The sequence below is a fragment of the Erithacus rubecula genome, assembly GCF_903797595.1.
Source record: "Erithacus rubecula genome assembly, chromosome: 9".
Classification (NCBI taxonomy): Eukaryota; Metazoa; Chordata; class Aves; order Passeriformes; family Muscicapidae; genus Erithacus; species Erithacus rubecula.
Genome location: NC_136660.1, coordinates 7,602,095 through 7,614,561, shown reverse-complemented (window position 1 = coordinate 7,614,561; position 12,467 = coordinate 7,602,095). Strand labels below are relative to the sequence as shown.

Genomic DNA, 12,467 nt, shown 5'->3' with positions numbered 1-12,467 from the left:
ATGAAATATCTGATATCCAATGATCACGGCATCCTAAAGGTTCAATTTTGTCCCCAAATTTTATATAGCATATTGTCACAGTGTGACTTGGGTTTGCCAATTTTAATATATTTATTTTAGTTTAGAGATAGGATTCAGGAGTAGAGACAAGGCAGGCTTGAAACTTAAAAGGGTATAAGAAGAAATTTATTAATAATACAAAAAGAATTCAGAATAAGATTTCTAGATTATTCCCTGCTCCCTTCATTTCACATTTCTTAATAACAACAGAAAACACTTCAGTCAGTTATCTACTTAAATAATAATTTCAGTTCACTCTAGAGAGAAAAGTCCCTTATTTGGCTTTAGGCTTAGGGGATGTTTCCACTCTCACAATTTGCATCTGCCTGGACCTGCAAACTATGATTTCCTCCCATTTCCTCAGTCCTTCCAGAGCCGTGTTATGGGTTATGATGCACACATGGGGTGCTACTTTTAATTGCAGGCTGCTGAAAAAAAACCAAAATTCTCTTCATCTCCTTCTCTATCAAATGTCTCTGTCTATATTCCAGACCCAAAACAGAGAGCTCCATTTCCCTGAGGCAAAAAGTCTTCTTCTCAAGCACCCAAATCTCCCCAAGTATATTTCACAGCTTAAAGGAATTTTAGTGTAGTCACCATCCCCTTAGCCCACAAAAATGGTTCTCAGCTACTCATCAGCTGCATCTTTACAATCTCTTCCCATCAGGAACTTTATCTTCATTCTGCTGATTTCTGTAGATTCCATGCTTTATTTCTTCTCATTCAGGGGAGCTCAGGAGATCGAGAATCTTATCCAGGCATTAAAAAGAGTTAAAATTGCATCCAGATCATGAAGAAGCGACATGAGGAGGGAAGGGAGAGCCTTTGGTGGTTCTCTGATCCCTCCCTTGCTTGGCCATGCCACGTGGAGAGGGGAGCCAAGCTGAGCTGAGCCAGGAGCCACCAGGGCCAGGGCTGAGGCTGAGCCACAGTGCCAAGCCAAGCCAAGCCAAGCCAGGGCCGGGGACATGCAGCTGGGACTGGGCCCTGGCCAGAGGCCACCGCACCTCCCCGGAGCCAGAAGCCAAAAGAGCTAGTTAACTGTGTCCATGTGACTTGTTAAAGTGAAATAACTTTCAATTGTCCACTAGTGAATCAGCTCTCTGATTGTCCCCATAGCTCACAGGGCAAGCGCCCAGAGACGGGACAGCCCCTCCTGCTCCCTGGTCCCCTGGTGCTTTCCCTCAGGGGACTCCCCCTTCCACGTGAAACCAACACACATATTATTCCAAAGTATGAGGTTATGAAGAAGAATTTAACCCAAAGAATAATGTAACCTTTAGGAGGTCACAAGCTGACAATTCAACCTCCATGACAGGCCTGAGAATCTCCTTTCCTTTTTGTGGGAGAATGGAGGAGCAGAAAAGGAAACGGTGCCATAATTCAATATATGGATTAGCCACTGTTTCCAAGAGAATATATATTATGATTAAATTCAATGTTTGATTCTCCATTGCACAAAGCAGACTCCACAGAAAGAGGAATAAAATGCCATTTCTTATGAGCTGAAACAGCCATTACAATAAAGAAATCCCCTAAAGGTAAGGATTAAGCATCACCCAGTAATGAAAAGACGTGGCAGAGGGAGGATGCACCTGATAGGAGCTGGGCATGGTTCTTCTGGAGTGACATGGAGCTGTTTCCAGAGGAGTGCAGTCACAGGACCACACAGTCATCCCTTTCAGACTGGGGCTGCATTGACTCCCTGAGAAAAAATCATGACTTCCTTTTTATTTTTTGATTTCGACTGTTCTGTATTTTTCTGTTCTAGACCCTGTTCATTGCAGTCCCTTGGAGTTTTTGACTCTGTGGCACCGGTTCATTGTATCTCCTGCATGCTGGGATTGGAAGAAGCTCACCTAATTCTCCCCAGCACACACCTAAGTGATGGCACACACATTTAGAAGTGGCTAGATTAGGCTACATGTTTTGACAACTGTGCAGCCACAGCTTCCCAGCACAGACATGCACAGGTTCATTTTTGTGAGGCTGATGCAGCTTCTGGGCCCTTAAATCACACTGGGTATTGTTGTTTAATCTTATCTATCACTCTGCATGTCTACAAGGATCCACTGACTCTGACATACACTTCTAGAAGCCCAGACAACCCTGTTTTCAGTTTACTATTGAACAAGATGTCAGCAGATGACAACCCACGCTCCACTGATGTCATTTGGTAATTTGACAACATTAAATATGGGTCAGGGTCTGACCCCCATTGCCATTTTAGTAGACACTTTATTATTTTATTTTCAATCAACGAGTTAGACTCAGAATAATGGGGATGTGCTGTGCCATAATTTATTGCAATGGCTTAAGCATATGCTCATAAAATGGTAGCTTGTTGTCTGACAAAATTATGTCAGACTTACCATGGCTAGCAAAAGCAGATTTAGTACAAACTATCAGCTGCTGAACTCTACAACCTTCTAATACAAATATGCTAAGAGACATAGTCAAATACCACCTGATGATAAATAAACTCATGGGATTTGCTCCCCCATGTCTGTGTGAATAAATCTGTATTATTTTGTCCAGTATATCAGAGTTTCTCTGTCTCTGACAGTCTCTGACTTGATAAATTCATCCATTTTTTTTTTTTTTTTTCTGGGCTATATGACAAAACTTAATCTTTTCTGAAGGTAACTCTTTAGGGGAGGCCAGCACAAAATGGTCCCTGCAATAGTTCCCACTTATTTACTGACATCCCTGCCTATTTTATAGAGACACTTGTAATACCATTAGAACAACCACACTTGTGTAAGCACAGAGCTTCCTCTGGAACAGGGTAACGGGGCTATAAATGCTCCTTATAAGAGCCTCCTTCCCACAGCTGCTATAGATTTAATCTACCAATTGACTATTGCTATTAAAAAAACAGGGGTTACCTTCCTCTGATTGTATGGATTCTTGTGGGCCCCTTCCAATTCAGGATATTCTGTGACTATGTGAAATTCCCTGAAGTATCCTGGAAGACATTTCACAGATTCAGAAGGCTCAATACCTGCTTAACCAGAAGGCTGAGTTAAGAGGAAAAGAAAGCATTTGCTGTGTAAATTCTTGGAACAGTGGTGAGGGGCAGCCTCACACTCTACACTGCAGAAACTGAAGTAAGCCGAGGAAATATTGCTCTCTCAGAGAGGCAAATTCAGAACTGGTAAAGGAGGTCAAAATACATCTATTCATCGGTTAGTTTGTGATGGGTCTCCTTGTGAATTATTTCATTTATCCTAAGTGAAAAAAACGTGACATTTACTGTCCTGAGTGTCATCCTTACCTAGTAAATGCTGTGACCTATATGGACCACTGCTGAATATTAAACCCAGCAACATCAATAATTATTTACCCATGATACAGAAATAAAAAACTGACTAAGTCTTAACTGACTTATATTCTCCATACCACATTTTAAAAAGGTTGTGGGGGAAAAAAAAAAAAATAATTATTATTCAGAACACAGAATTGAGATTTGCATCCTAAATGCTGCAGGTTTAATTTTAGTCTCCCTTCCCACCCTGACTCTCACATAGGGCACAGAGAGGCGCCTGGCCTGGGGGGAAGCATGGAGGATCTGCTGCACAGATTTCCCCAGTGTGCCCAGCCTGCCTTCACCCTCCTGCGGAGCTCAGGCCCCCAAAGCCCCCCTGTCTGTGGCCAGGGAGTCCCCTGGGTGCTCCACATGGGGTTTGCAGCAGCAGGGAGCCAAGGAGGGGCAGATGCAGAGCTCTGCGGGGCAATGGGACTGATAGGACATCAAGGGGCCAGTGGTGGCTGGCTTGGGGCACGGTGGCTGGGTGACCCCGACAGAGCTCATGCAGTTCTTGAGCTGCTGGCAGTGCCAGAGCCAGGCAGTGGCACCAGGGCTGGCAGAGGTAACAGAGAAATGGAAAGAGATCCCTGCTCGAGGCACCAGGGGAATCCTCTCCTGGCCCATCTCACCTTCCCAGCTCCCTCTACACAACACGGTGGAGGCTCTGCGCCTCTGGGGCTGGCACAATGACCAAAGGCCAATCCAGGATGGAGGGGCTGCCCAGGGTGAGACAGTCCAGCCACGCTGGTTGAGAGGCTCCCTGGGGACACTGTCCTGGGGTCAGAGGAGTCCAGGGAGGCTGGACATTCTGCAAGGAGAAATCCCTGAAGGCGCAGGCAGGAACAGGCCATGCTTGTGTGCCCAAAGACGAGCTGGTGAGGAAGTAGAGCGCCTAAGCAGGAAGCTTTTGCTGAGACTCAGGGAAAACAGAATTTGCAGCTTTGGAAGAAGGGCAGCACTCCAGGAGGACAGCAACAATGTGCTTGGGGCATGCAGGAAGAAACGCAGAAAGGCAGAGGCCCAGCTGGAACTGAATGTTTCCAATGCCATAAGGGAGAAGAGAAACTGCTTCTACAAATACATGAGCAACACCAGGAGGAACAAGGACAATCTTGGTTTTCGTTGAATGCAGGGAGAAACGTTGCCACAAGGGATGAGGAAGACGCTGAGGTAATGATGACTTCTTTGGATGTCCTGAGCTCATCCTCAAGCCTGCAGCACCCTTTGGCCTTCCCTCAGCAGAGTCAGAAAGGAAACTACAGCCCAGCAAAAGCATCTAAGCAAATGACAACAGCCAATGAAACAGCATCCAGTGAGAGCCTAAGCAATTCCTTTATTAAATGAGAGGAGAAGAAATCTTGGGATCCCATTAATTTCGTCTTGCAAGTCTTCCACCTGAGTTCTTCACTTTATGTTTCTTCCTGGGATGCTTATATCTGGGATTCATAGGCATTCTTCATGCGTTCAATCCATGGCAGTTCAGACTTTCTGAACAGGGAACAGCACTGGCAGGGACCATTAACAGTGTCAGAAGAGCGGCAACACTGGGAGGAGCTTCCTGCCCATTTCTGCTCCACATCCTGTGGCTGCTTTTTATCCTTCCTCCCTCCTACACAGAACCTAAAAAAATACAGAAAGGGAAAATAGGGATTAAAAGAGAAGGCAGCTGGTGATGGAGGCTGTGGGCACCAGGGCTGCCTGTGCTCTGCTCTTCCCTGTCTGGGAAGCAGCTGCTGCAGGGGTCAGCAAGTGGCATTTCCAGGGCTGCAGACCAATGGAATGTGCAAGGTCAGTGGGGAGAAAAAGGCTTCTGGGAATCACACCCACAGGGGAACCTGCTCCCGGTCCGTAAGCAGGGAGGTTTGGCCAGGGAGGGCTGCAGCAGGGGCAGCACCTCTCCCTGCTTGGGGGGTGTGTCAGCAGAGCCTAAGGAAGATGGGGAGCACCAGCAGGGATGGCAATGGCTGGAGTAGCTGGCAATGAGGCCTGGATGCAAAAGGTAACTGGAGAGGGTGGGAGTGAGTTCTTCACTAACCACTGAGGGGACGGAGTGGGGAGAAAAAGGGCAGAGCCATCAGGAGATGAGAGTATTCAGGGAACACAGAGATATTGCTTGCGTGCACATAAATTTGGGACTGCAGAAGAGCCCAAGACATCCATCCCAGCGCCGGCGTGGGAAGGGCTGGTTGGGCTGGGAGCTCGTGGCTCAGGAGCTCAGGACCCCCTTTCCCAGGGCTCTCCCAAACATGATGTGTTTGAAACACAGCCAGGGCAGCCCTGGGCAGCGGCACCTGTGCGGCTGCAGGGCTCCAGGGGGAGTTTCTCTGCTCAGCAAAGATGCTTGGTGGCACAGCAGTGGCATGGGCACCCAGCAGTTACCTTCCCAGGCAGATGATCCTGGTGTGGCAGGGCTGGCAGTCAGGGTCAGACGGCTGGGAGCGCTTCTGGGGATGGAAAATGGGAGATTTGTAACATTGGTTTTGCTGTACTCTTCTGCCAAAGAGGAGAGGGCGAAAGCTCTCATTGCTGTGTGGCTGAAGGCAGGAGAGCAAAGCAAAGCTGGGGAGAGTGGGGACACAAGGCAGGACCAGCTTCCCCCAGCCAGGCTGAACCCTGCAGAGCCCAGTACTGTGGAAGCTGCCACAAGCTCCAGGCTTGGGAAAACATTTCCTGTGGTACTGGGCACACGCACAGGCATCTGCAGAGGCAGCTGGGGCTCATCACCTGGGCACTCCAGCTACGAGAGACAGCTGTGTGTCAAACAAGATACTGGCTTACCTGGGAGATACACTTCAGTATCAGAAAAGCAACGATGAAGAAAGCCAGCAAAAACACAGATGTGAGCACATACAGCACCACCTCTAGTTTCTGTTGTGAGGAAAGGAAGGAAGATCACAGTGGTAAGAGGATTGACCCTTCCATTCTCCTTTGCCCAGAAGGACACAGGCAGCAGTGCCCAGCAGCTCTCCTACCTTCCTTGTGAATTTCTTGCCCTTCCCCAAGGCCATTTGAATGATCATTTTCTCCTGCACACGACAGTGGTCCCTGTTATCAGAGGCTCCCTGGTTCTCTTGCATCTCCTTGAGCACACTTAGAAGCAGTTTGGTTTTGGAAATCATCTTGGCACAGGCCTCCTTCAGCTGAGGCAGGTTGCAGTCCATCCTCAGGGCCCGCTCCACGTGGTCCGTGAACTTTTGCATGCCTTTGTCTGGCTCCAGAAGCTGCAGCTGATCATCAGGGGTGGTTTCCAAGAGTTCTCCTGGCACCAGCGCAAGGTCTGGACTCCGGGGGCTCCAAGGTTTGTTGAGGATTGTGGAGTCTTCCTCCTCTCTGGTGTCACGGAAGATCAGGGGGTGCCCACCTAGAGAGGATTGCCCAACCCCATAGTGACTGCCCTCCTTCTTGTGCCATTTGGGTGTCCTCATGTAGTTCTTCCTGGGAGCTGAATCTTCCTCCTCATCTTCGTGTTGTCTAGTGCTAGAGGCATGGTAAGCACTGTTTAATCCACCAGCTAGATCCGAGGGGTTTAATCTGTGCCAGTTTGAACGTGACTCCATCTCCTCTAGATCCCAGCTTGAGAGTGCCTTTTCTACCACATGCTTCAGCCTGGCAAGCTGGGGCTGGTAAGGGATAACGCTTCTTGCAATCCTGGTGCTTTTAGACTTGTGCTGCTTCTTCTTGAGCAGCATCTTCTTGAGCTTGGTCATCAAGTCATCCACACTTGTTTTGCCTTTGTGCCTCATGTGATGCTGAGGGGGATATGAATTGCTTCTGGAATCGTGCAGGCTGCTGACATCACCCTTAGGGCTCTGGGTCAGGACAACCTGCAAGTATTGCAGTTCCGTGATCTCCCGTGGAAGGATGCTTGGGCTTGAGGTTCAACACTGGGCTGGTGTCCATTTCTGGGGATTGTTCCATATCCACTATTTCTCCCCACTTCTGTTCCAGACTTGTGTGATCTGGAGAACACCAAGAGAGCAGATCAGCGGCTTGGTGCAAACACAGGCTCAGAGGCTACCGTGAGCAGCAGGAGCTCGTCTCAAAGCCAGGCAGTGCCAGAGCAGAGTGGGGCATGTGTTGTGGAGAGAAGAGCCCTTCAATTCATCCCATTATCCTCTCAGGGTGGGCCAGAGCAGAGAGATGGTTCTTTCCTGGTGTCTCCTGGGGCTTTGGGTAGAATGGTAACATCCCTGGGTAGAGGGATTGCTGTCGCAGAGTTTCCCACAGCTCCAGATGAGCCAGGCTTGGGTTGCTCTGCAGGAGCCAGTGAGGAGCCAGAGACACCAGAGGAAAGATCAGCACTGCTGTGGGGGCACAGACTTGCAGGGGAGAAAAGCCCAGGGACTCCTTTGCTCCGGGGCTATTCCCAGCAGCAGCAGCTGCTCAAGCTTTTACACCATGACAAATTTCCTCAAGGGCACCAGAGCTCTGGGATGTGCTACAGGACACCTGGGGCTGAGCCAGGGAGAGAACCCAGCTTCCTGGGCATCTTGGAAACCTGGCTGTATCTGTTTGCAGAAGTGCAGCCTCGCCCTGCTGTGGATTGATGTTCTCTGCCCTGTGCCTGGCTAGAGTAGGATGGTGCTTTGCTCTCCCTGCACAGGCCAATGAGGGGTTAACGGTGCTTGGTGTTCACTCTGCAGAGCACATCGGGGCCCTGCCCTTTTCCCTACACGTGGCCAGTGGAGATCCCAGTGAGCTCTCCCTTCTCCAGACAGTGTGTGACACACAGGATCAGTACAATCAGCAGGAACTTTTCAACCCAAGGTGTTTTATCCAAGTCCTCTACTCCAGGAGGAGATCAGGACCCCCAGGACGGGGCAGTGCTGCAGCATCTCCCCAGGCTCAAGGGAAGTGTTAGATGTGAGCTCCCCCCAGCCCCTCCGGACACCAACCGCACTGCGGGGCGCTGGCGCTGCACAGCTTCTCGCAGAGGAACTGGATGCTCCTGCACGGGCTCTCAGGGAGGGGATTCTCCTGGCACAGGCAGCAGGCCACCTTCTTGGGCACTTGGCTAGAGACAAGAGGGCATTACTGCAGGAACACCCGGCCACGCGATCCACGGCTCCGAGCCCAACCCAGGGAACACAGGGATGTACCAGACGTGGGGCTGTGCTTCACTGTGTGCCACAGCTATGGGAAAGTCCCCTCACTCCCAATGCAAAACATTCAACAGGGGATGGTATCCTGCAAAGTGGGACTGTTCCCAAAACACCTCGTGACACAGAAATGCACCCGCCTGCAGTTCCAACTCCCCTTTGAGAAACGTGCAGCAAGTCACCCAAAAGGTCAAACTACGCCTCTGAGCTGCTGAGTTGTTGCAGGTTCCCAGAGGGAAGCGGCCACTCCTGATCTTACTGGGCTTGTTCTGGCTTTGTGGCATGTGGATTTGTTTCCCAAGCACAGCCCCTTGTCCCAGCACTCGGGGCCTGCTGGCAGCTGGGGCTTTGTCTCACACACTCACAGGGTTTCCAAGCTCAACGTGGTCTGCAGGAGCAGCAGCAGCGTCTGCGGTGTCACAAGGGTGGCACTCAGGTCTCTGCAAGCATTGGGATGACCTCGTTAAATTCTCCAGGGACCTTGCCAGACCTCTGCAAGCCCAGGGCCCTGATGATTGTGGGGCTGTTGGCAGAGGCATCCACTTCTGTCTGATCAAAGGGAAGCCATTGCAGTGCCCAGCTTCTCTCTGCCTTGCCCTGCTCTGAACCAGGCCCGTGGAATCTGCAGGGCAATCCTGCAGCTCTCGTGGCAGCAGATGCCACCAGAAAGGTTTGCCCCTCTCCTGACCCTCCTGCTGCCTACCACTGAGGGCAGCTCCAGCCCCTGAAGGAGGCAGGAGCCTCGAGCTGCTGGCACGAGTGCTCCAGCAGGAGTGCAGTTTATTCCCAGAACACTGCAGGCACTCCATGTCCCCTGCCCTAGATGGGCTGTCATCCCTAAAAGTTTGTGTCCCAGTTCCTGGGTTGCTTTGCATCTTGGGACACACCAGCAATGCTTGGCCCTTGCCTTGCTACGCCAGAGCCAGGGGTAGCTGTGTCTCCAGCAGGCTCAGGCTGGGCAAGAGGAAGGTTTGCTGCTGCACCTCTGCTGCTTTCCTGAGAACAGGGCACTGAAGAGAGACACAGAGCTGTGTTGATGTGCTCCAAAGGAGGCAATACTTACAGAGAGGTCACCGAGGGCAGCTTGAAGAAGGCGGCGTCGGCAATGACAGCCAGGGGGTTATGGCTGAGGATCCTGGGAAACAAGAGAGCTCTGTCAGGGCTGCTGGCAAGGATGTGAGCTGGGTGTGCTGGGCATGTGGGGATGGCCTGGCTGCTTTCAAGGAAGCCTTGCAGGAGAGATGAGCAGGGCAGGCGAAAGGGCCTCTCCAGCTGCACGCTCCTGCTGCTCCCTGGCTGACATCCACAGGCGCAATCAGGGCTTTGCAGAGGGCAAAGCTGCTCTTGCCTACTGACCCTGCAGAGACCCTGCAGAGACTCTCCCTGCAGTGCCTTTAGCCCTGGTGCCACTTACAGCTCCTGGAGAAACTGCATCCCATGCCAGGCCTGGAAAGTGCCGCTGCGGATATGTGTGAGGCCATTCCCAGAGAGGTTTCTGGGGAAAGAGGAGGTCACACTAAGGAATCGGGTGTGTCCTATGGGAAGAGGGGCGAGAGCAGCATCCATGTCTTTGTAGGAAAGGTGCAAATCCAAGGTGGAAGAGGGAGGAAACTGCTGCTTTCTCAGTGTTTGTAGCCTGTCCAGGAGGGGAAGCAAAGGGCACAGGTGCTGACACTATTTCTGTCCCAGGATGCAGCCAAGGCTGCAAGAAGTGGCTGCTCTGATGGCTGCTGTCTGTGTGGATAACCCCTCCGGGATCTTTCCCCCTGGCATGGCTGTCCAGCCATCAGCACTGACCTCTGCAGCTAAGCTGGGCTCTGAGCAGGGCAGATTTAGGGACTGTGAGAAAAGAACTGCAGTGTTTTCCACCGCAGGAATTGTGCCCAATACAAAGAGTGCACTAAAAACACCAGAAAGGAACTCACAGAAACTTCAGGAAAGGCAGTGGATCAAAAGCCCGTTCCTCAATGGACAGGATCGAATTGCAGGACAAATCCCTGTTGCAGTTAGAACACCAAATGTCACTTGCACTTGCCCTGTGGCTTTTACTTGCCTCTGCAGCCTTGATCCCAGCAGGGACAAAGGCCACGAGCCCAAGGCTGCAGCTGGGCTGAGCATCAGGGACCCAGGAAGGGGCAGGCAGGAGCCCCTGGCCCTGGGCAGGGCACGGTGCTTACAGGTTCTTCAGCAGGAACAGCCCCTCCAGGGAACGGCTCCTCACTTCCTGCAGCTCATTGTCCCTGAGCACTCTGCAAGGGAACACAGGGACATTGTGACAGTGGCCACTGGCCAGCAGCAAATGGTATTGTCATGGGAAAATCTCCTGCAGCAGCTTGCTGAAGCATCTCTTTGGGTCACTGCAGGCATGGTCCCACTCCTGGCCAGAGCAGGCACTTGCTCCCGGCCAGCTGAAGCTGACACAGCTTGATCCCTGGGCAAACAGACACAGGGGCAGAGCCCTGGGCTGCAAGAGACACAGCTCATGGCATTCCCTGCCATGCAGGGAAGCCCTGGTGATTCACACCCCCCTTGCAGAGCAGCAGAGCTTTGAATTCCACTGGAAACTTTGGTGTCCAGGCCGCTGCTGCAACTCCACAGCAAAAGAGGGAAAACACCCAAACACCTGACATTTGAAATGGGCACTTACAAGGTCTCAGTCCACGGGTAGTCCTTCCAGGCTTGTTTTCCAATCACAGCAATGGAGTTGCCAGTGAAGTCTCTGCAAAGAAACCAAAGACCCCAGCTCCTGTCAGGAAAACCCATTTCCCTGCCACTCAGCTGCTGAGCTGGAAGCGAGCTTTGCCTGCAGAAGGCCCAGCATGCCCAGCCTGCCTTCACCCTCCTGCTGAGCTCAGGCCCCCAAACCCTCCCTGTCTGTGGCCAGGGAGTCCCCTGGGTGCTCCACATGGGGTTTGCAGCAGCAGGGAGCCAAGGAGGGGCAGCTGCAGGGCTCTGTGGGGCGGTGGGACTCACAGGACGGTGAGGGGCCAGTGGTGGCTGGCCAGGGGCACGGTGGCCAGGCTCATGTCCCGGCAGTCCAGATGCCCATGCTGTGGGCAGTAGCAGGGCTCTGGGCACAGCTCCTTGGCCACTCCTGGGCAGGGGAGCACTGCCAGCAGCAGGGCCAGCAGGAGCAGAGCGCGCACCACACGTGCCACCAGGTCCATGGCGAGGTGAGACTGGCTGCAGTCGTCTGGGACGCACCCTGAGGTGCAGCTGTGGCAGTTGCTGTGTCACAGCCGTGCTGCCAACGTCACAGTTGTGCTGCCGATGTCACAGTGTCCTTCTCACCTCACTGCAGCAACGCTCATGTCACTGTGGCCCTGGCTGGTCTCAGAGCTTGCAGCAAACTGGAGCTCGGGCGATGCCATCACCAAATGACTCTGCCTCAGAGCCACAAATCTGCGGAATCTTGGAATGGATTGGCTGGAAGGGGCCTTAAGGATGAGCCAGTGCCATGGGCAGTAGACACCTTCCACTATGCCAGGTTGCTCCAAGGCCTGTCCAGCCATGCCTTGGACAATTCCAGGGATCCAGGGGCAGCCACTGCTGCTCTGGGCATCCTGTGCCATGGTTCTCTGTGCCCTCACAGGGAAGAATTTCTCCCGAACACATTATCTAATCCTGCCCTCTGTCACTGTGAAGCCATTCCCATTTTTATTTGGGTTGTGTGGCCAGTGTGATAAACTGAGCAGGGCCAAGGCCTTTATTTAATAGCAGCTCTTTTATTGAAAAATTGGGGGGGTCGTCAGGGGCCGACACCTGCTGCTTCTTGCCTAGGCAAAGCTGGGAGGAGGTTTTCAGCAATCCCGACTGAAGGTAAGGATGGGAGTCCCAGCCTCGTGGACATGTCATGAACTCGGTTGAGGCTCGTTGGTCTGTGGGTGTCACTCTTTTCAACAGCCCCTTAGGTCACGGTAGTTAGTTTGGACTTCCACTGAAGAGGTGTTTCTTGGGAGTTCTGGAAACTTTGCATATGGGGCGGTGTCTTTTGATTG

The 12,467-nt window shown here is 51.9% G+C and overlaps 2 protein-coding genes across 2 annotated transcripts; both read right to left on the bottom strand.

The window, feature by feature from the left end:
* Positions 1-4,650: 4,650 nt before the first annotated feature.
* On the bottom strand, positions 4,651-7,187 carry LOC306805415 (uncharacterized protein). Its single transcript, XM_079313154.1, has 4 exons — positions 6,343-7,187; positions 6,149-6,238; positions 5,750-5,814; positions 4,651-4,990 (listed from the first exon to the last, which is right to left on the bottom strand). The coding sequence occupies exons 1-4, from the start codon at positions 7,111-7,113 to the stop codon at positions 4,801-4,803; spliced, it is 1,116 nt and encodes a 371-aa protein (XP_079169280.1). The 5' UTR covers positions 7,114-7,187; the 3' UTR covers positions 4,651-4,800.
* A 631-nt stretch (positions 7,188-7,818) lies between these two features.
* LOC306805386 (leucine-rich repeat-containing protein 37A3-like) lies at positions 7,819-11,655 on the bottom strand. Its single transcript, XM_079313108.1, has 8 exons — positions 11,443-11,655; positions 11,117-11,188; positions 10,647-10,718; positions 10,395-10,466; positions 9,884-9,964; positions 9,533-9,604; positions 8,835-8,909; positions 7,819-8,384 (listed from the first exon to the last, which is right to left on the bottom strand). Exons 1-8 carry the CDS (start codon positions 11,634-11,636, stop codon positions 8,228-8,230), a joined length of 795 nt encoding a protein of 264 aa, XP_079169234.1. The 5' UTR covers positions 11,637-11,655; the 3' UTR covers positions 7,819-8,227.
* Between the last annotated feature and the right edge of the window lie 812 nt (positions 11,656-12,467).

Excerpts from the sequence above, each read along its gene's own strand:
- LOC306805386 (XM_079313108.1), bottom strand. The coding sequence starts at position 11,636 with ATGGACCTGGTGGCACGTGTGGTGCGCGCTCTGCTCCTGCTGGCCCTG. Across the intron at positions 11,189-11,442 it reads CACTGGCCCCTCACCGTCCT|AGACTTCACTGGCAACTCCA; the intron begins GTGAGTCCCACC and ends GTTTCTTTGCAG. Across the intron at positions 10,467-10,646 it reads CTGTTCCTGCTGAAGAACCT|GGATTTGTCCTGCAATTCGA; the intron begins GTAAGCACCGTG and ends TAACTGCAACAG.
- LOC306805415 (XM_079313154.1), bottom strand. The coding sequence starts at position 7,113 with ATGAGGCACAAAGGCAAAACAAGTGTGGATGACTTGATGACCAAGCTC. Across the intron at positions 6,239-6,342 it reads GCAAGAAATTCACAAGGAAG|AAACTAGAGGTGGTGCTGTA; the intron begins GTAGGAGAGCTG and ends TCCTCACAACAG. Across the intron at positions 4,991-5,749 it reads AGGATCATCTGCCTGGGAAG|GTTCTGTGTAGGAGGGAGGA; the intron begins GTAACTGCTGGG and ends GTATTTTTTTAG.